Source organism: Thunnus albacares, chromosome 19 (genome assembly GCF_914725855.1).
Source record: "Thunnus albacares chromosome 19, fThuAlb1.1, whole genome shotgun sequence".
Taxonomy (NCBI): Eukaryota; Metazoa; Chordata; class Actinopteri; order Scombriformes; family Scombridae; genus Thunnus; species Thunnus albacares.
This window is the reverse complement of record NC_058124.1, coordinates 22839692-22861492: the sequence shown is the minus strand read 5'-3', so window position 1 is coordinate 22861492 and position 21801 is coordinate 22839692. Positions and strand designations below refer to the sequence as shown.

Sequence of the window (21801 nt, the reverse complement as noted above, 5' to 3'; positions counted from 1 at the left end):
GATGCACCTGGGCGTCCACTAACTGAAATGTTTCACCGTGTGAGTGTCTTTAACCTGCAGAAGTACTTTGTTAATTTGCCAATATTTTGCATGAAATTGAACTATCCTGTACATACATCCTGTTTTTCTGATTTGCCAAAGAATCTGACTCCTTGAAAAAATGTAAGGATATTTGAAAGTTGTTTTTTTTTATTGACACATTAACGTTCCTACAGGCAAAAATTGTTTTATTATGTGCAGAGAGAAGGTGTGAACGCAGTAATACTAACATCTGTGTAAACTAATGCAACAAATGCCATTTTTATGACATTTATAATCTTTCATTTCTGTCATAATGATATCAGAGAGCTGTTGGTTCAACTGGTAATTTCTGCATTTAACAGAATGTTCAACAGCTTCCCAACAAGCGGTGTCAAATGGAGGGTCAAAGGTCAAATCACTTACTGAGAAAACCCCATATACTGATCTGAGATGTACTTGAATGCTCCTAAGTGCCTTTTAGGCTCCATCTATTTTTTGGAGGAGGAGTAAAAAACTGATTATGTTTCAGGAGAGTTTCAGAAGGTTTCTGATTGGTTGTGATGAAATAATAATGTACAATACCATAGCAGATAATCTTAAAACAAATGATAACTTTAATTCAAATTTTGATACTACTATTTTTTTGGCATCATCCTTTTACACAAAGACAAATCTTTCACTTCTTAAGAGTAACTGATGTTAGCGTTAGTCAGAGTTCAGATTCCTGACTATCTCACTGTTTCCATGAAACCCTCAAACTTAACCAAAAAAAAAAACAGACTACATAATAGAACACAACATCCATCTCTGACTTCATTGATAAAAAAAAAAATTTTAGTCCGAACAAAAGGGAAGTGACACAAATTTCGAGGAGCAACAATCTTGATAAAGCACTTCCTCGGACTTGAGTCAGACAGGAAGATTTTTTTGTGAAACTCAAATATAGTTCTCTCTCCTTCGTGTCTCTCAGAGTCACAGATGGTCACACAGCGGAAAAATGCCTGAAACTGAAGTACTCTACTCTGATGTTAAATTCACAAAAAAGAAAGGAGACACCACTGGTAAGTCTTAAATACTATTAATGATGAATGATTGATTTCTCCTCACTCTTACATTTCTAAGACTGCTATGAAAGCTGTCAAAGCAATGCTTCCAAGAGGAGTTTCTTTTGTTTATCAGAGCTCGAGTTAAACGTGAATATTTATAGAATAAATGGAACTCACAGCTTCCACACTCACACGGATGATTTTAAGAGTTAACACATGTTTGTGGCGCATTTAGCAGCAGTTTGAGGTTGTGTTTTTGTGTTGCAGAAACCGCTTCCTCATCGATTGAAGCCACTTACTCTGAAGTCAAGATCTCGAAAACTCAGCCATCCACCGAGCTGCCTGGTAGGTAATAAACAGAGATAACTAAACTAGAGGGTGAACTGTCACCTCCAGTCAGTTACCATAATGCCTTTTTGATTTTGGGTGCTTTAAACGAATGCTGCTGTTCAATCATACAGAGCTTTCTTCATTAGATCATTAAAGATGAGCTCAGTCCCTCGAAACAAAAAACATAAGATTATATTAAAAATACAAAAAGTTCAGGGCAGTAGATTTGATTCCTTTGATAAATTGTATTACGTAAAAATAAAATGTATGTGTTGTGTACAGCAAAATGTATCAAAGAAATCAAATTGCCAACCTGAGTTTTTTTGATATTTAAAAATACTGTATCCTCATGTAACTTTAATGAACTTGAAACCACCTTCAGCAATGTATAATAATGTTTAGTTCAGCTAAAAGGAGGATGAACTATATTCTGAAGTTCATTAAAGGCTCAAGAAGGGATAGATTTGAGATATATTCACAGTTGTAAATGAATAATTTTAGGTAAATTAGGAAAATTGCCATTTTGTGTGTTTTTCACTACTGATTATAGTATATATTTATAGTTCTGTGCAAAGGTTTTAGGCGCTACAAGTAAAGTTAGGGTGCTTTAAGAAACACTGCCATGAATAGTTTTTATTTATCAATCTCCCTCTTTCAGTTTGTCTTTCACTGCCTCTCTGCTAACTGTTAACTGACAGACTGTCAATCAAGAAACAATGAAAGAAACTGCTGAGTGAAGAGAAAGTCTGTCTGTCAGTTTACTGTAAAATGCTGCGAAGAGAAGAAGTTGAGGCAGAGCAAAAATGAGGAACTGCCAACAAATAAGGGTCATAAAAAAGGTTATAGATATGTGCATAAATATTTAGTCATCTGTTACTCAAAGTGTGGAAGCTTTGTGTTTCATCTTTTTCTTTTTTCTTTTTCTTTTTATGGTCCCTAATAGTTTTACTGGGTTGGTAAACAACATCAGATTTTACCATAATATTATATTATATTATATTATTGTTGTTTTATTAACATCCAAATTTAAGATTCCGTGTGTCTGATGTTTAGATCTTAAACTGTTATGTGTGCACAGACACCTTGAGTGATGTGTACTATAAAAAGAATTAAGTTGAAGTAGAATAAACAGCTCAGAGCTCTGGGTAAGGGAAGTTAGAGCCCGCTCAAGATGTGTGAGTGTGTGAATATGCACCAGATGCACCTGGGCCTCCACTAACATTTCACTGTGTGAGTGTCTTTAACCTGCAGAAGTACTTTGTTAATTTGCCATTATTTTGCATGAAATTGAACTTTTCCTAATCCTGTACATACATCCTGTTTTTCTGATTTGCCAAAGAATCTGACTCCTTGAAAAAATGTAAGGATATTTGAAAGTTGTTTTATTTATTGACACATTAACGTTCCTACAGGCAAAAATTGTTTTATTATGTGCAGAGAGAAGGTGTGAACGCAGTAATACTAACATCTGTGTAAACTAATGCAACAAATGCCATTTTTATGACATTTATAATCTTTCATTTCTGTCATAATGATATCAGAGAGCTGTTGGTTCAACTGGTAATTTCTGCATTTAACAGAATGTTCAACAGCTTCCCAACAAGCGGTGTCAAATGGAGGGTCAAAGGTCAAATCACTGAAAGTTGCCCTGGTGATTCTCTGTGTTCTCTTGGCAGTTGTGGTCATCGCTCTTTGTTATGTCTGTAAGTTTGAGCAGTTTTATTAAAGTGGGTTGATGTAGATTAACCTTCAAAATTCATAAGATATCTGCAGTAGTTATTATTCATAGTTACATAATCAGATAAACATCATCAGTCTAATCTTGGAAAGGAGTTAAGTTTCCTCTGATAAACAGACTCCTGCTCATTATCGAGCACTAACTGAGTTACTAAAGGAGTGTTTAAAGCTTTACTGAGTACTTTGGTTTTAAAAACAGATTATGATCACATGCAAACCAAGGAAATGTACCAAACATTGACAGCCAAGTATAAAGATCTGAAGAAAAATGTCACAGGTAAGAGTTTGAGTTTGACTCTTTCTACAAGGTTCTGTCCACATTTTTCATGCAAAACTGTTAACTCCATCTGCTGTTGGCTTTGAAATAAAATCCCTCAAAGTTTAAATACATTTTTTTAACTGAGTTACTAAATGAGTGTTTAAAGCTTTACTGACTACTTTTGTTTTAAAAACAGATCATGATCACATGCAAATCAAGAAAAAGTACCAATCACTGGAAGAAATGTACCAAACACTGACAGCCAAGTATATAGATCTGGAGAAAAATTTCACAGGTAAGAGTTTGAGTTTGACTCTTTCTACAAGGTTCTGTCCACATTTTTCATGCAACACTGCAATGTAACTTTAATGTTACTTTACACATTTTAGATTATAGTATATTTTCATTTCAGCTGACCAGTTAGATGATATAAATTTATTTTCAAGTTGTTGTCAATTATTATTCTCAACTTTTTTGACTAGTGTGAAAGATTGTTAAAAAAGACAGGATAAAAAAAAATGTCACTTTCATCAATCTTATTTAGAAGAGACACTGAAATTCACTCAAAACATGGTGCCACCTTCCTGCCCACAATCTCCTGAAATAAAACCAAGTAAGTGATGGATTCTTCCTTCACACTTTTGTAACCTCTGATGATGATTATAGAGGCTATAATAGATTGACAGGTAACAGAAGTTAGATAAACAGTGATTTGTTCCACCTGACTCAATTCCTTGCTGTAATCTCTTCAAAGATGATTCATGCTCGAAATGTGACAAAGGCTGGCTGCAATGTGGAGGGAAGTGCTATTATTTCTCCACCACAAATTCATCCTGGGAAGAGAGCAGACGTTACTGCCAAAGTCACGGAGGAGACCTGGTGAAGATAGACAGCAGGGCTGAGCAGGTATAAAACACTGCAGCAGGTTCATGTAGCACACTGACTGTGTTCTTGTGCATTTTTATCACATCCTTATGTTTCTGAATCAGTTAACATGGTGTCTCAGCACAGAAAAGTCATGTTACATATCATCATTTCAACTTTTCCTCTTCAGATATTCTTGACAAAGGAACTGAGTGACAAAATGAACTATCATGAGGACAAGTTCTGGATCGGACTGACAGACTCAAAGGAAGAGGGCGAATGGTTTTGGGTGGACGACTCACCACTGAGCACAAGGTTTGATTGTTGTGAAAACATTTCTAAAAATCAAAAAATCTAATCAACTCGTTTTTATTTAACCAAGTCTTTCTGTTCTCCATCCTTTAGTTGGTCTTTCTGGCGAAAAGGTGAGCCGGACAATTGGGAAGGGGAAAATCCTGAAGGAGAGCACTGTGTGAGGATGGGAGAGAAAGGAAGACCTGCAGAGCTGAACTGTTGGTCTGATAAATCCTGTGACGTGCCTCAAAGAAGTATTTGTGAGAAACAAGCAGAAAAAGGATTTAGTAGGGTTATGTGTTTCTGAAATCCAGTTGAGCTCAGACTTCTCAGACTATTTACAGTTTTTATCAGTTGCTTTGGCACAATTATCAGATAAAAATCATGATTCTTACAACACAGTGTGCTATTCTCAAACCTGCAGTTCATTTTCTCACAACTGTATTCACATTTCTTGTTTGTCGTTTCAAATATATGAGTCCAAATATGTTCAGATGATCCAGTGATGCATTGAGTTAGTGTCTCTACACTAGACGTGTATATCAAAATGTTCATTGTATGCAGAAAACTGTCCAAACTTTTCAAATATACATATTTCAAAAATATAATAACAAATTGCCGTTTTAGTGCAGCTTTTCACATGTTAAATGTAGTTTACAGAGTATCTCAGGGATTCCCATGTGATATGGAGGGGAGCGTTACACCATGACAAAAATATGTTGCTGGAGGACATTTACAATGTTTCTTTTTAAATAAATACTTACTTATGCACATGCATTTCTGTACTGAGGCCTTTGTTTTTACTGTACTTTCATTTATGTATTGTCTTTTTTTACATCACTGTTACATATATACTTACTGTCATTAGGGGACATGACAGAAAGGTGAACCGTGACAGTAAATACACAGTTGAAAACAGTATTTGTATGACATGAGTTTATTCAGTTGGCTGTAGAGGCTATTTGACTTTATTATTTGGTTTGTGTGTGTAAGTCTCAATAAGAAATTACATTCTGTCACACTGTCACATACTAAACATGTCGAGGAAGTTATTTACTTTAAAAACATAAGTTAAAAGTTTTGAGTGCTCAGTATAAAATGGTGTGGTGATTGCTCTTAGTGTTCACAGAGCTCTGACAGTGTTTCAGAAAATGGCTAAAAGGATAAGGCTGGCGATTTTCTACATTTTTCTTATTGTTAACAAATCTCATGTTTGGAGCCAAACCAACAATGAATTGATCTACTTACAAGTATTGTATGTCTAAAGCCTAATTTACCTTATTCCTCTGTGCTGTAGACCTCCATTGTTGCCCAAGAACTATTAAAAAACACGTCAATTAGGCAAACTGTTGCACTGGGTCGCATGTTCCTTCATTACAAGGGTTTGGTCACGTTAGTTTGTCTAGAGACGGCTCCAAAGACTAATAATAGCGATCATGTTTTCAGCCTCCGGAAGTTAAACGCAAGTTACGAAACACCTAAGTAACAATTAACAAGCTGGAGGCAGATCTAGCAACCAAAGAGGAACTCAAAAGAGGAACATGAAAAGAGAAACTATACATCATCTTAAAGAGATACGTCTCCAAAAGAATTCCCTGGAGACCCCACAAATGGAGCGCTTCTGGAAGGCGGAGTACACCTCCATGACAGCAGGATGGGAGGCAGGCAAAGTAGCGGCCTCGGAGCTGAGAGATGAAACGCTCCAGGTGAAGCTGCAGATTCAAGATAAGTGGCAGAAAAAGGTGAAGTAGCTGGAAGAGCCACTCAACCAGAGAGACACTGAAATCCTGACGCTCAGGAAAGAGAAGAAGAATCTGTCCGAGAGGCTGACGGAGATCTCCATCCAGCTGAGCAGCAAAGAGACTGAACTCCTCCAGAGCCAGAAAACTTGGCAGAACAAGTGCGACGCTCTGGAGGAGAAACTCACAAAGGAGCTGGCTGAGACAGAAGAGACCTGGGAGGCCAGAGTTAAACAGATGGAGGAGGAGAAGAAGAAACTGGAGGAAATTTGAAAAAGAAGAAGATGTTCAGATGTTCCTGGTCTCGCAAGAAGAAGGCGAAGACAGACAGACAGAGGAGGAAAAAACAAAGAAGGAAAAGAAGGAAAAGAAACAGACAGAAAAAGAGGAGAAGACTGAGAAGAAAAAAGCTTTTTGGAGCTGGATGTAGAAGAAGAAGAAGTGTGACAGCGACAGTAACGTGGAGGAAGCTGCTGGTTGTTCAGCACAGGCCGGACAGCAGTAGCTCCCTCTTCCTCCCCCCTTCACCTCTCCACCCTCCCTCCATCTCCCTCTCTCTATCCTCCCTCCTTTCCTCCCTCACCCCCACCCTCTCTCCAGTCCTCCCTCTATCTTTCCTAACCTCCTTCCCTCTTCAGGGCGGCACACTGGCTCAGTTATCAGCACTGCAGCCTCACAGAAACACCTCCACCTGACCAGCTGCTTATTTCTGTGTGGAGTTTGCGTGTTCTCCTCGTGTCTGTGTGGCTTTTCTCCCAGCACTCCAGTTTCCTCCAACAACACAAATACATGCAGGTTAGGCTGATTGGAAACTCTGAATTGCCCCCAAATTGAACAAAATACCTGATTAAAATTCAAATATAAAAAAATATTTGACAGTGTCTGCCTCCATCAGTAAGAACATATCAGTACAAATATATGACTTTATACTGGGAATGTTAGAAAGTAGAGGCTCTCTTATCAAATATTATGTTTCTAAGTTATGATATAAACAAGATTAAAGCTCCTTTCAGACAGAATGAACATCACAGGAGGAGATGAGGAATGAAATATTCTCTGTGCTTCTCTTTAATGGTTCCTGACAGCATTTTAATCGTAGGGAAATGACAGGATATGGCCTGTAATAGACATGGACATTCAGCAGGACAGAGCAAAAAGCCAAGAATATCAATACATGTTCATGTTTCACATAAACATGTATAAATATCATTCAGTGTAACTTCTTCTGCCCTCACTATGCGTGTAGGTGCACAGCTCTGCAGCGAGTTAAACACACTTCCAGTAAAGGTTGAATACAGCAGGTTGGGGCACATATCCACTTGATATGACTAACTCAGACTGCTGACGCCTCATATAAGCTCCACATGATTTTTAAATGAATTTTCACACAAAATGACTGTGTGGACACACTGTGGATTTTGGCCCCCATCACTTACATTGAAAGCACAGTTGAAGGGGATCTTTAAACAGCCAGTATGAACAGGAGGAATGATTACAGATTACTGAGAACCTCTTTCACTGTTCATTTGGGCATCTGACTGTTGTTTTGAGACAGACTTAAAAAATGTGAACCAGTCCTTTAATATTCTGTTCACTTTTTGTTCTGCTGCCCCCAAGGGGCCAAAAAGATGAATGCAGATTTAAGTTGACTCTTGTTTGATAGATTGCATCCACTCCTTTCACTGGGAAATCTTTGAATATGTAAATATTTTTCATCTTGAAAGTTTAACTGCTGGACACAAGATGTCTCGTAATCCGCTGAAAAGTCCATTCTCAGTGTTTGTGGGCTGCAGGTTTCAAGTTTCCACATCACACTTGTGTTGTTTCATACTGGACCACGATTGGTTTCCCAAACTAGTTGTGATATCACAAATCATGTTTGTAGATACACACCTTATACTCAGATTTTAGGTGAGCACAGACTTTTCCCCCTGAATACAAACTCTGCACACACATCATTCAACACAGTGATGCTGTGTGTAGCTTCACTGTGTTGAATGTAGTAAAATGTAGTTTCTTCAAGATGCTCCACAAAGGAAGGGATCACATGTAACAGATGACAGACAGTGATTGAACATAATTTGTGCTAAATATAATCTGACACATTGTTTTTAAAGGGGTCTGCATGGCAGTAAAAATGCATTATTATCTCATTTCAACTGTCTTATTTGTTGTATTCTCCTGCTCCAGTTCTTTCTTTTCCTGCTGTAGAATATGTTGTAACTAAAGAAACTTGCAACTGAATATATAAAAAAGGTAAAAAGACCACAGCAATAAAAACAGATTTAAAAAAAATATTCTGCAAGCAAAGATTCACAGTAAAGATACATCCAGAAGGGGGCAGTACGTCCACATCTGCTGTACTTCTAAATTTGTGTTCATGAATATGAAATGTTTTGTTACTGACTCTTGAGACTCTAGAGCAGGGGTCAGCAACCTTCAGCGTACAAAGAGCCATTTGAGCCCATTTCCCACCAAATAAAACACACCTGGAGCCGCAAAATCTGTTTGATCCCTAAAATGACGATTACACCACTTATAGTTACACTTATGAGTGAATATCTAATTAGGGGTGCATATTTCGCATTAACAAAAACGTATGAATGTATTGTGTTTTCTAAAAAAACAAAAAAACAATCAGTGGTTTAAGTTAAAATATTCATTCATTCAACATTAACAGCTTTTTTGATATTTTAAGGGAAAACATATTTTTGCTAGTTAGTTAGTCAACTATGTTATGGACAACCTGTCTGCCATTACAGACTGACTAAATGCTTTACTATTCTGCCATATGTACAATGATTTTTTTAGTTATTTTTAAGAATTTAATATTTTGCAGATATAATAGTCATATGCTCATGTAACATACACGTCTTGCATGTTACATTAAATACATTAGTTGTGCTTTAAATGGTCACTATGTCTAACAGCAAAATCTTTTAATATAGAATAGAATTTTGTCAGTAATTTTACCTTTATTTAATATTTGTAAGTTGTACATTTTGTGTTACTTTCATTATTTTATGCTGTTATGTTATATTTAATATTTAATACTTGGCTGCATAGTATCCAAGGTAACGATGCAGCTATAAAGCCCATCACCGGGGGAACAAGTCAGACCGGGCTTGTATCGTCCAGGTGAGTGTGTGACTATTAAATGAAAACCTGTAAATAATAATGTATAGCTGACCTGAGATAGACTTTATTACTAATTATAATTATATTGACATTCAGAGTGATTATCTATGTGAACTGATTCATCTGTATCAAGAGTGTGTTTGTGTAATCTGTAATATAGTGAGTTTTTGATCCTGATCAAGGTTAGACCGTTGACCCTGTAATTTGTTATTTAACGGTTATTAAGCTTCGTCACAGAAATCATTTATTAGTATTGTAAGTTTCCTTTGATTATGATTTTATTTATGTTAAATAGTTTTATTGAGACCGGGCTTGTATCCCCCAGATCCCGGAGTGCTTGTAAGCAATAAACAGACATCATTGAATCGACATCGGAGCTGTCTGGGTGTCTTCGTTGGAGTCAACTGATGTTACTAACTGTCAGCCGTTAGTCCACCATCATCATCATCATCACAACACAACGCAGAGACTGTAGGCTGTCACTATTATCAGCGATATAAAACAAACTTAACGGGGGTATTATAACCCCCCGTTACACTCGGCACTGTCATTAAGGTCAGGAGTATTTTTAATCATAAATCTGCCTGACAGGTCATTAAGATAGTTTTAAGATATGTTATGCAAAACTCCAACCTGTGTGGATGTACGATGTACCTCAAAGGAGATCAGAAGCAGCATGTTGAACGGCTTCCCGTGCCTGGTGATCTCCTGAGCTGCTACAAAACTAACCGAAGTGCATGAATTTGTAGACTTCATCCACCTCTTCAAAGTGTTTTTGCTCTGGTCAGTTTTCCGCAGCAGTTCCGAAACTGTTCTTTTTCGATCATCTCCAGTTGGGTATTTTTCAGCGAAAGCTGAGTGTTTGTTTTGGAAATGTCTCTCAAGGTTTCATTTGTTGTTGTTCACCAATTTCTCCCCACATATTAAGCAAACAGGTGAACCATTCTCGTCAACAGTAAAAGCAAATAAATCTGTCCATGAAGCATTAAAAGTTCTATTTTCATTAGAAATCTTTCTCTTTTTTGGATTTTTCCATCGTTAGCTTACCGGGGTAGACCGCTCAAAAAATGCACTTACCTGTTGCCCGGCAACGGCCCGGCAGGTGACGTATATTTCGACCGACAAAATATTAAAACACGTTTTATTTTTATATTACAAGATCACCTAACTCTCCAAAATAACAAATATTACATTAAAATAAAATAACTAAATAAAATAAAATAAAATAAATTAAATAGCCATTATTTATTGATATTTTGTTTCAAAGCCACAGGGAGCCAGGGCAGAGAATTGAAAGAGCCGCGGGTTGTCGACCCCTGCTCTAGAGAGTCTGACTCTATATTCATTAGTTGCCGTTGTCCACCAGTCCACCAGATGCTCTCAGACTCTTTCTCTGTTTGATGAAGACTGGACTGAGTAGGAGATGTGTTACTTCTGTACTTAAGTTATTTTAATGTATATTTGGTTAAGCTATGCCAGTCAGTGTGCAGAATCATTTCTTATGATGTTCTGTTGTTCACTTTGTTGCTGCAGCTCAGCAAAGACAGACTGGACCTCAGTAGTTACGCTGAGTAACAGAGACTCTGTGGCACTGGACTGCTGAGAGAGTCCAGGAGTATCAGGAGCCATGGGGACCACGCCTCCTTTTGGAGACTCCTCATGGAAGATACTGGGAAAAGGGCAGGGATAATGAGGATGATGCAGGGCAGGTGAAGAGGGAAGAGTGGAGGGAAAAGCAGGCTGGGAACACAGGAGGACAAACACAGGGCAAACTGAAAACTAAAAACACAGCATACACATGAATATAACTTAAATACACAAGTCACACTGAGCAGAAACAGCACAAACACCTCAACGTAGCATTGACAACCTTAGCATCCTTAAAGAACTCAAACATACATTGCTGTTGACATAAACATCAAACAACAAGTTTGTCAAGAGGAGTGGCCTGCATGTAACAATAAAAATAGGACTGAAAGACAACTGTTGCTCTCAGTTTCAGTTCACTTTTGCACATAATATCTATGAGGGTCAGTGTGTAGCAAGCAACAGTCTTCAGTCACATTTCCTTAAGATAAGTGTCAAAGCAAACTTCAGTGTCAACCTGCAGGGCCTACTGCCACTCAGTCCAGTTCAACAAACTGGGAAAAAGTCCGAGGGCATCTGGTGGACTGGTGGAGGGACATAGAGCCAGACTGGGACAGAACCAATGATACGGGGAAAGGTCAATGGTGAGTCTTAAATACAAGTCTGTCTATCTATCTATCCATCCACCCATCTATCTATACATGCCAAAGCTTTTCAGAAAGGTACTAAATACTTCCACAAGGTGTTTTCATTTGTTATAACTTGAGTAAAATATGAACTTTTACAGAATAAATGGAAATTTTATCTTCCGCAGTTACACCAATTATTTCAAAAGGACCCAACAGCAGTTTAGTGTTGTGTTCTTTTGTTGCAGAGAAAGCTTCCTCAGTGACTGTCACCCTTTACTCTGAAGTCAGGATCTTGAAAACTCTGCATGATGAGTCACACAGAAGGTAAAAACTAGAAATGGAGGTGGTGGTTAATCTACTCGGAGGGGAACGATGACCTCTGACCCCTACAGTCAGACCCCAGAGGTCATCATCAGGCAAACAGCCACCAGTCTAACTGAAATTGAGTTTTTTTCCAAGAGAAAAACATGTATTCTTCCTCTAAAAGACTGTAATTTAAAGTAATTTCAAAGTGCTTGAAACCAGCTTCAGCTTTGTACCTTATAAATATTTATTAACATTAGCATTTCAACACAAGTATTTCCTGTTTTTACAAAGTAAACTTGTTTGTGCAAGTTTGTGGTTAAACTTCTTTACCAGAGACACCACCAAGATCCTCTTGATGACCACTTTTAAGTTGATGAAATTTTCTGCAACTTCAGAATTCTCAAATACATCAGATTTTTTTTCCATATAAATTTGAGGTATATTTACAGATATGCTATTTGTTTAAGGTAAAGTTGTATTTGTATTTAGTGTACTTTGGATTATAATTGAGGAAGTAGGCCTGCTTTACTGCTTTAACAGCAGCAGAAGAGGTTCGTCACACAGGCTTCAGCTGCTGTGAATGAAATATAGACATACTTCCAAGTTTGACCAAACCTTATGGCAAATATAATCAAACTTTAAGTTTTTAATCAGACCATGTTTGTGCAGCTTTATTTGTACGTCATCTCGTTCTCCTGTTAAATCTCTCCTGTTTTTCTTAACTGTCTCCTTACCTTTTGCTAAATTACTTGTCTTGCTGATTGTTATTTGTATGCAACCAGGAGTGTTTTTAAGGCAAAAGAAGTTAAAAGTAGATAAATAGTTTTTATTCTTAAAGCTATAATATGTAACTATTCCACATTAACATGTTTAACAACAACTAGACCTATGTTATATGTTTTGTTGAGTTGTGTACTTACATTATCCCAAATGTTTCCAACAATTTTCAAACGCAGTGAAATCAGTCATTTTAATCAAGGTAACGGACCGTTTCATTTGGCCCCTGTCAATGGCGTCATCCTGAACGATGGAACGATGAACACTGGAGTAATCCTATCCCGGAGGAGCTTGTTGTTTAACAATGAAGACAACAACTCCCATGATCCCACGCTACTTCACACCGTCATCACACTCCGTCTTTTGTTATTGTTTTGATTGAGAGACCCCCAGTGGCTGAAATTACATATTATGTGTTTAAATTTGTGAGTAGGAGTAAAAGTGAAGGATTTTTACTTTAATCTTACACTTAAGTTCAAAAGTTTACTCTTAGCAGTTGGATAAATACTGGCCTTGTTTACCTCTGATGTTGAAATCAATCAAATTAAATTATCTCTAAATAAGGTTTGTAACCATGTTTACATGTTCTTATAGTGATAGCAGTACTCATATAAAGTGTTATTTTTGTGTATCAACTATATGTTTGTTGTTAAGTTGTTGTTAAAGATGATTCAAGGCCTGAAATGTGAGAAAGTCTGGGAGCAATTTAGAGGAAAGTGCTATTATTTCTCCACCAATTATTCATCCTGGGAAGAGAGCAGACATCTCTGCTTAAGTCATGGAGGAGACCTGGTGAAGATAGACAGCATGAAGGAGCAGGTATAAAACACTGCAGCAGGTTCATGTAGAGCACTGACTCTGTTCTTTTGTATTTTATCACATATGTGTGATTGTGAAGCAGTTAACATGGTGTCTCAGTACAGAAAAGTCATGTTACATATCATCATTTTCATCAACTTTTCCTCTTCAGACAGTCTTGGAGAAGAAACTGAGTGACAAAATGAACTATGAAGGGGACAAGTTCTGGGTCAGACTGACAGACTCAGAGGAAATGGTTTTGGGTGGATGACTCATCACTGAACACAAGGTTTGATTACAGTGAAAACATTTTTGGGTAACAGGAAGTTTTTCACACAGCGGTGAAATACCAGAGATTAATGTGGAAGCTCACAACCCTAAAGAGAGCAGTGGAGAAAGGTCAATGGTGAGTCTTAAATACAATGCTCTATCTATCTATCTATCTATCTATGCCAAAGCTTTTCAAAAAGATACCGAATACTTCCACAAGGTGTCTTTATGTTATAACTTGAGTAAAATATGAACATTTACAGAATAAATGGAAATTTTATCTTCACAGATTATTTCAAAAGGACCCAACAGCAGTTTAGTGTTGTGTTCTTTTGTTGCAGAGAAAGCTTCCTCAGTGACTGTCACCCTTTACTCTGAAGTCAGGATCTTGAAAACTCTGCATGATGAGTCACACAGAAGGTAAAAACTAGAAATGGAGGTGGTGGTTAATCTACTTGGAGGGGAACGATGACCTCTGACCCCTACAGTCAGACCCCAGAGGTCATCATCAGGCAAACAGCCACCAGTCTAAACAAAATTGTTATTTTTCCAAGAGAAAAACGTGTATTCTTCTTCTAAAAGACTGCACCCTCATGTTATCTTAATGTGCTTGAAACCAGCTCCAGCGTTGTATCCTATAAATTTATATTAAAATTAGCAAAGTATTTCATGTTTTTACAAAGTAAGCCAAGTTTGTCGTTAAATTTCTTTACCAGTTAATCACACGTCATTCATCCTGTAAGATCCTCTTGATGACCACTTTTAAGTTGTTGAAATTTTCTGCAACTTCAGAATTCTCAAATTCATCAGATTTTTTTTCCATATAAATTTGAGCTATATTTACAGATATGCTAATTAAATAGTTTGAGGTAAAGTCGTATTTGTATTTAGTGTACTTTGGATTATAATTAGGAAGTAGGCCTGTTTTACTGCTTCAACCGCAGCAGAAGAGCTTCGTCACGCAGGCTTCAGCTGCCTGAATGAAATATAGACATACTTCCAGGTTTGACCAAACCTTATGGCAAATATAATGTAACTTTAAGTTTTTAATCAGACCGTGTTTGTGCAGCTTTATTTGTACATGCCATCTTGTTCTCCTTTTAAATCTCTCCTGTTTTTTTTAACTGTTACCTGCCAGTCAACAAAGAAAAACAGAAAAATAAAAAGAAAGAAAGAAAGAAAGGCACTGGGTGTGAGGAGATCTACAATTATACCATTAAAGGAGTGAAGACAGGAAGGCAGATAACAAATGAGGAAGTTATCTGACACACAAAGTATCAAGTCTGAAGGTCTCTTTACCTTTTGCTAAATTACTTGTCTTGCTGATTGTTATTTGTATGCAACCAGGAGTGTTTTTAAGTCAAAAGATATTAAAAGGTGATAAATAGTTTTTATTCTTTAGTTTGAGTAAAAGTGAAGGATTTTTACTTTTATCTTTCAATTAAGTTCAAAAGTTTACTATTAGCAGTTGCATAAATACTGGCCTTGTTTACCTCTGATGTTGAAATCAATGAATCAATGAAATTATTTCCAAATAAGGTTTGTAACCATGTTTACATATTCTTATAGCGATAGCAGTACTCATATAAAGTGTTATTTTTCTCTATCAATTATATGTTTGTTGTTATATTTGCTATATATTCATATGTCAATGCATGTAGCAAACACAATAAGTGCCCAGTTCAGAGGACCACGTCTTAGCTGTCGTGGTCATTCGGCTTCAATAATATTTTATTAATAAGAGATTTTTGGACTATGAAAAGATGAAAATCCAAAATTGCAGACAAAATAATTCAACATTAAGGTTTCTGCAGGTACAGTAATATGAACATTTGTGTGATCCTCTAATAGCAAAAAAATGCTACCTCATAATATTCTGTTTCTGTGGAGATTATGTCAGAGAGGTTTTAAAGGACGGGTTCCCAGTTTTTCAAGTCTGTCTTAAAACAATAGTCAGTTTTCAAATGAACATTGAAACAGGTTTTGCTCACTTTAATCATTCCTCCTGTTCATACTGGTTATTATAAGATCCTCTCTAAATATGTTTACAATGTAAGTGGGGCCAAAATCTACAGTCCTTGTTTTGTGCAAACATTTATGGAAATGTTTATCTGCTTATATGAGGCTTCAGCAGTCTGAGTTAGTCATATCAAGTGGATATCTGCCACATTTACAGTCTTTTTAGCATCAAATTCTCTCTTTGTGTTTCCTTGTTGAGTTGCGGTGGAAGTATAATAACAAAAAGAGGAACTTTGCCACTAAAAAGACTGTAACGTTGAAAGATATCTACTTGTTTTGACTCATTTGGATGATTGAAGCTTCATATTAGCTTCAGATAAAGTTTTAAATACATTTTTGCACAGAAGGAGGACTGTGGATTTTGTCCCCCATCGCTTACATTGTAAATGTATTATGAAGGGATCTTTTTATGGTCAGTATGAACAGGAGAAATGATTACAGCAAGAAAAACATGTTTCAATGTTCATTTGGGCTCCTGACTGGGAGACTTGGGAACCTGTCCTTTAAGTCTGGCTGCATTATATTGTACAGGTGTGCATGTTGTTGTGTCAATACTCTGTACCCAAACTCAAGTCTAATTTACATCTCAGTCTCTTCTAACTGTAACAGGTGAAGCTCTTGACTCCCAACAACATGCAGTGTCAAAAGGAGGGTCAAAGGTCACATCAGAGAGAGTGGCCCTGCTGGTTCTCAGCGCTCTTTTGGTTGCCACTGTCATTGTTATTTATCGTGTCTGTAAGTTTGTACAGTTTTATCAATGTAGTTTTACTTTTAGAACAATCAGGTGGCTGATCTAAAATAACTAAACTTAGCTGAAAGACTTTTATCACCTCATTTACAGTTTTTCTCAGTTGCTTAAAGCACATTTTCTGAAACAATGTTGCAGTTCTCAAAACACTAAGAAATAAATCACCACATCATTTTATACTGTGCTGCGCTTCAACTGTCCAGCAAAAGACCAACTCAAGATATTTATCTTTATTGTCAAAGTAACTTCATCAATCAGTGCTTCTCTGCCAGCAAGTGATGTTTCTTATTGTCTTTGCTCAGGTCAAGACAGTTAAATGTCAAAGGATTTATGACCAGAGTCCCTTTACCTCTATAGTACATGCACACAGGTCACTTATTTCACTATTGATGGAACCTGTATTTAACAAGTCCACAAAAATAATTACTTGGGCACTTGATTTAATCATTTATTTAATCATTTCGTGATCTCAAATTAGTAATTTGTGCTCTTGATTTAATAATTCAATAATTGTTGTGAGTGTACAACATGCAAGCATGAATTATTAAATCAAACAATACTAATCAGTCTTTTTTTTTCATTTTGGAGACATGCATAATCTCATTAACATACACTAACCCAACAGTAAAATCAAATATCCTTTACAGCCAACTGAATGTGACCCATGAAATCTTCTGATACAAAAGTCAAGATTTATAGTGAATTGTGTAACTTAAAATAATGCCTGTGAAGATTCACACAATGAACATAAACTCATCTAAAAGGAACAAAGTTTCTAATGAAACAGCAGAGTGATCCGCTTAACATAATTGTACTTTTGAATGTGTAAAAGCAACAATAAATGCATACTCTGATGCTAGAAAACCTGTGAATTGAAGAATTTCATTTTTGAAGAGTTATGAAATTTATCATTATAGAGTTATTTGTGCCAAAGCTACTGAGAAAAGCTGTAACATTAGTGAGTTTTGTCTTTCAGTGAAACTAGATTGTCATCATTGCTCATTATCAAGCACTGATTAACAAAAAGATGTGTCTCTTTTCCCCCATCAGCTATGGTCAACATGCAAACCAAGGAAAGTCTCCAAATGCTGAAAACCAAGTACGAAGATGTACAAAGACATCTCAATGGTAAGACTGTCAGAGTTTGAGTTTGAAACTGTCCACAAATCTAACACAAAAATGTCATCTTAAAATACAAAGTTTTGGATTTAACTTGGATTGTCATCCTTCTTTTCTCATAAAATGTTGTTTTCTTTTTTAATTTTCAACACACATAAAATACAGATCTCAGGATAAGTTGAAACGTTACAGCATCATACCTGCATCAAACAGACAGAAGACAGACAGACCTTATCATAGGCCCCTGTCCATTGTGTAACACTTCTCTCACTTGCACCATGCATTCTAGCCACTGAGAGCTCTACAATGATCACATTGAGAAATGTGTTCAGCCATTGTGTTCATGTAAGTGTGTGAGGAGGTTGCCGGTGGAGAGCCAACATCTTCTTAGCTGCGGAGCTTGGATTGTCCTCCTAACTTCAGTAGGCCAATGATCCCAGTTATTAATGTATTTTAATGTAATTGCTCTTTCTATGTTGACAATAGTGTGAACAGTTTTGTTAACACAACTGAAATTGATTTTCTAAATCATTTTCATAACAGACAGGCTCTAATAAGTAATGCATTTTCCCTTCACATTTGTTCTCTGATGCTGTTACACCCTCTAATAATACTACAAACAGACCCAAACACAAACAACAGATACAGTCAGTCAGATGGGATCTATTTTATTATTTATTTTGCATCAGTTCATACTGAATGTGTCAGTAAGTTGCAAGGTAGGTGCCTTGCTCAAAGGCAGCATGTTGTATCTATGAAGGTTCATTAATTTGTTCTAATTGTTTCAGCTGCTCTCAGATTCAAACTCTTCCTTCTCAAAGTTTCTGCTGCCCCCAAATTACACAAATATAAACTTGTTAAACCTCACTGAAGTCTTCATGAGAATCTCTTCAAAGGTGATTCATGCCTGAAATGTCAGAGAGGCTGGGAGCAACATTTCTAAATAAGAATGATGAAAGTGACATTTCTTTTTTATCCTTTCTTTTTCAACAGAGACACTCTCTAGAAAGATGGTGCCACCTTCCTGCCCAAAAATGACTGTTTAAAGCTTTACTGACTACTTTTGTTTTAAAAACAGATCATGATCACATGCAAACCAAGAAAAAGTACCAAACACTGGAAGAAAGGCACCAAACACTGACAGCCAAGTATAAAGATCTGGAGAAAAATTTCACAGGTAAGAGTTTGAGTTTGACTCTTTCTACAAGGTTCTGTCCACATTTTTCATGCAACACTGCAATGTAACTTTAATGTTACCTTACACGTTTTAGATTATAGTATATTTTCATTTCAGCTGACCAGTTAGATGATATAAATTTATTTTCAAGTTGTTGTCAATTATTATTCTCAACTTTTTTGACTAGTGTGAAAGATTTCTAAATAAGAATGATGAAAGTGACATTTTTTTTATCCCTTCTTTTTCAACAGAGACACTCTCTAGAAAGGTGGTGCCACCTTCCTGCCCACAACCTCCTGAAATAAAACCAAGTAAGTGATGGATTCTTCCTTCACACTTTTGTAACCTCTGATGATGATTATAGAAGCTATAATGGATTGACAGGTAACAAAAGTTAGATAAACAGTGATTTGTTCCACCTGACTCAATTCCTTGCTGTAATCTCTTCAAAGATGATTCATGCCCGAAATGTGACAAAGACTGGGAGCAACATGGAGGAAAGTGCTATTATTTCTCCATCACAACTTCATCCTGGGAAGAGAGCAGACGTTACTGCCAAAGTCACGGAGGAGACCTGGTGAAGATAGACAGCAGGGATGAACAGGTATAAAACACTGCAGCAGGTTCATGTATCACACTGACTGTGTTCTTGTGCATTTTATCACATCCTTATGTTTCTGAATCAGTTAACATGGTGTCTCAGCACAGAAAAGTCATGTTACATATCATCATTTCATCAACTTTTCCTCTTCAGATATTCTTGACAAAGGAACTGAGTGACAAAATGAACGATGCTGAGGACAAGTTCTGGATCGGACTGACAGACTCAAAGAAAGAGGGCAAATGGTTTTGGGTGGACGACTCACCACTGAACACAAGGTTTGATTGTTGTGATAACATTTCTAAAAATCAAAAAAATCTAATCAACTCGTTTTTATTTAACCAAGTCTTTCTGTTCTCCATCCTTTAGTTTGTCTTTCTGGCGAGAAGATGAGCCGGACAATTGGGAAGGGGAAAAACGGGAAAATCCTGAAGGAGAGGACTGTGTGAGGATGGGAGAGAAAGGAGGACCTGAAGATCTGAACTGTTGGTCTGATAAATCCTGTGATGAGCCTCAAAGAATTATTTGTGAGAAACAAGCATTAAACTGGATTTAGTAGGGTTATGTGTTTCTGAAATCCAGTTGAGCTCAGACTATTTACAGTTTTCATCAGTTGCTTTGGCACAATTGTCAAATAAAAATCATGATTCCTCAAAACACAGTGTGCTATTCTCAAATCTGCAGTTCATTTTCTCACAACTGTATTCGCATTTCTTGTTTGTCGTTTCAAATATATGAGTCCAAATATGTTCAGATGATCCAGTGATGTATTGAGTTAGTCTCTCTACTCTAGACGTGTATATCAAAATGTTCATTGTATGCAGAAAACTGTCCAAACTTTGAAATATACATGTGACATATATTTCAAGAATATAATAACAAATGAACATTGCCGTTTTAGTGCAGCTTATCACATGTTAAATGTAGTTTACAGAGTATCTCAGGGATTCCCATGTGATATGGAGGGGAGCGTTACACCATGACAAAAATATTTTGCTGGAGGACATTTACAATGTTTCTTTTTAAATAAATACTTACTTATGCACATGCATTTCTGTACTGAGGCCTTTGTTTTTACTGTACTTTCATTTATGTATTGTCTTTTTTTACATCACTGTTACATATATACTTACTGTCATTAGGGGACATGACAGAAAGGTGAACCGTGACAGTAAATACACAGTTGAAAACGGTGTTTGTATGACATGAGTTTATTCAGTTGGCTGTAGAGGCTATTTGACCAAACCAACAATGAATTGATCTACTTACAAGTATTGTGTGTGTATCTAAAGCCTAATTGATCTTATTCCTCTGTGCTGTAGACCTCCATTGTTGCCCAAGAACTATTAAAAAACACGTCAATTAGGCAAACTGTTGCACTGGGTCACATGTTCCTTCATTACAAGGGTTTGGTCACGTTAGTTTGTCTAGAGACGGCTCCAAAGACTAATAATAGCGATCATGTTTTCAGCCTCTGGAAGTTAAACGCGAGTTACAAAACACCAAAGTAACAATTAACAAGCTGGAGGCAGATCTAGCAACCAAAGAGGAACTCAAAAGAGGAACATGAAAAGAGAAACTACACATCATCTTAAAGGGATACGTCTCCAAAAGACCCCACAAATTGAGCGCTTCTGGAAGGAGGAGTACACCTCCATGACAGCAGGATGGGAGGCAGGCAAAGTAGCGACCTCGGAGCTGAGAGATGAAACGCTCCAGGTGAAGCTGCAGATTCAGGATAAGTGGAGGAAAAAACAAAGAAGGAAAAGAAAGAAAAGAAACAGACAGAAAAAGAGAAGACTGAGAAGAAAAAAGCTTTTTGGAGCTGGATGTAGAAGAAGAAGATGTGTGACAGTGACAGTAACGTGGAGGAAGCTGCTGGTTGTTCAGCACAGGCCAGACAGCAGTAGCTCCCTCTTCCTCCCCCCTTCACCTCTCCACCCTCCCTCCATCTCCCTCTCTCCAGTCCTCCCTCTATCTGTCCTAACCTCCTTCCCTCTTCAGGGCGGCACATTGGCTCAGTTATCAGCACTGCAGCCTCACAGAAACACCTCCACCTGACCAGCTGCTTATTTCTGTGTGGAGTTTGCGTGTTCTCCTCGTGTCTGTGTGGCTTTTCTCCCAGCACTCCAGTTTCCTCCAACAACACAAATACATGCAGGTTAGGCTGATTGGAAACTCTGAATTGCCCCCGAATTGAACAAAATACCTGATTAAAATTCAAATTAAAAAAAATTGACAGTGTCTGCCTCCATAAGTAAGAACATATCAAACAAATATATGACTTTATACTGGGAATGTTAGAAAGTAGAGGCTCTCTTATCAAATATTATGTTTCTAAG

The 21801-nt window shown here is 37.0% G+C and overlaps 1 protein-coding gene and 2 long non-coding RNA genes across 7 annotated transcripts; 2 read left to right on the top strand and 1 right to left on the bottom strand.

Moving 5' to 3' along the window:
• The first annotated feature begins 701 nt into the window (after window positions 1–701).
• Window positions 702–21018, top strand: LOC122969533 (CD209 antigen-like protein E). 5 transcript variants are annotated; one of them, XM_044335278.1, is made up of 10 exons: window positions 702–1082; window positions 1335–1412; window positions 2978–3100; window positions 3334–3411; window positions 3590–3688; window positions 18760–18858; window positions 19110–19169; window positions 19311–19462; window positions 19613–19737; window positions 19829–21018. In XM_044335278.1, the coding sequence occupies exons 1-10, from the start codon at window positions 1019–1021 to the stop codon at window positions 20013–20015; spliced, it is 1065 nt and encodes a 354-aa protein (XP_044191213.1). In that variant the 5' UTR covers window positions 702–1018; the 3' UTR covers window positions 20016–21018. The 5 variants fall into 5 exon arrangements, with proteins under 5 accessions (XP_044191213.1, XP_044191216.1, XP_044191215.1 ...); XM_044335281.1 differs by lacking the exons at window positions 18760–18858; window positions 19110–19169; window positions 19311–19462; window positions 19613–19737 and adding exons at window positions 3938–4006; window positions 4148–4299; window positions 4448–4572; XM_044335280.1 differs by lacking the exons at window positions 18760–18858; window positions 19110–19169; window positions 19311–19462; window positions 19613–19737; window positions 19829–21018 and adding exons at window positions 3941–4006; window positions 4148–4299; window positions 4448–4572; window positions 4663–5138.
• On the bottom strand, window positions 3014–10620 carry LOC122969543. Its single transcript, XR_006399037.1, has 3 exons — window positions 10062–10620; window positions 4115–4269; window positions 3014–3098 (listed from the first exon to the last, which is right to left on the bottom strand). It is a non-coding gene; the product is annotated as an uncharacterized LOC122969543 (long non-coding RNA).
• On the top strand, window positions 13174–15008 carry LOC122969542. The gene is made up of 4 exons (XR_006399036.1): window positions 13174–13546; window positions 13698–13931; window positions 14137–14215; window positions 14934–15008. It is a non-coding gene; the product is annotated as an uncharacterized LOC122969542 (long non-coding RNA).
• Window positions 21019–21801: the final 783 nt, after the last annotated feature.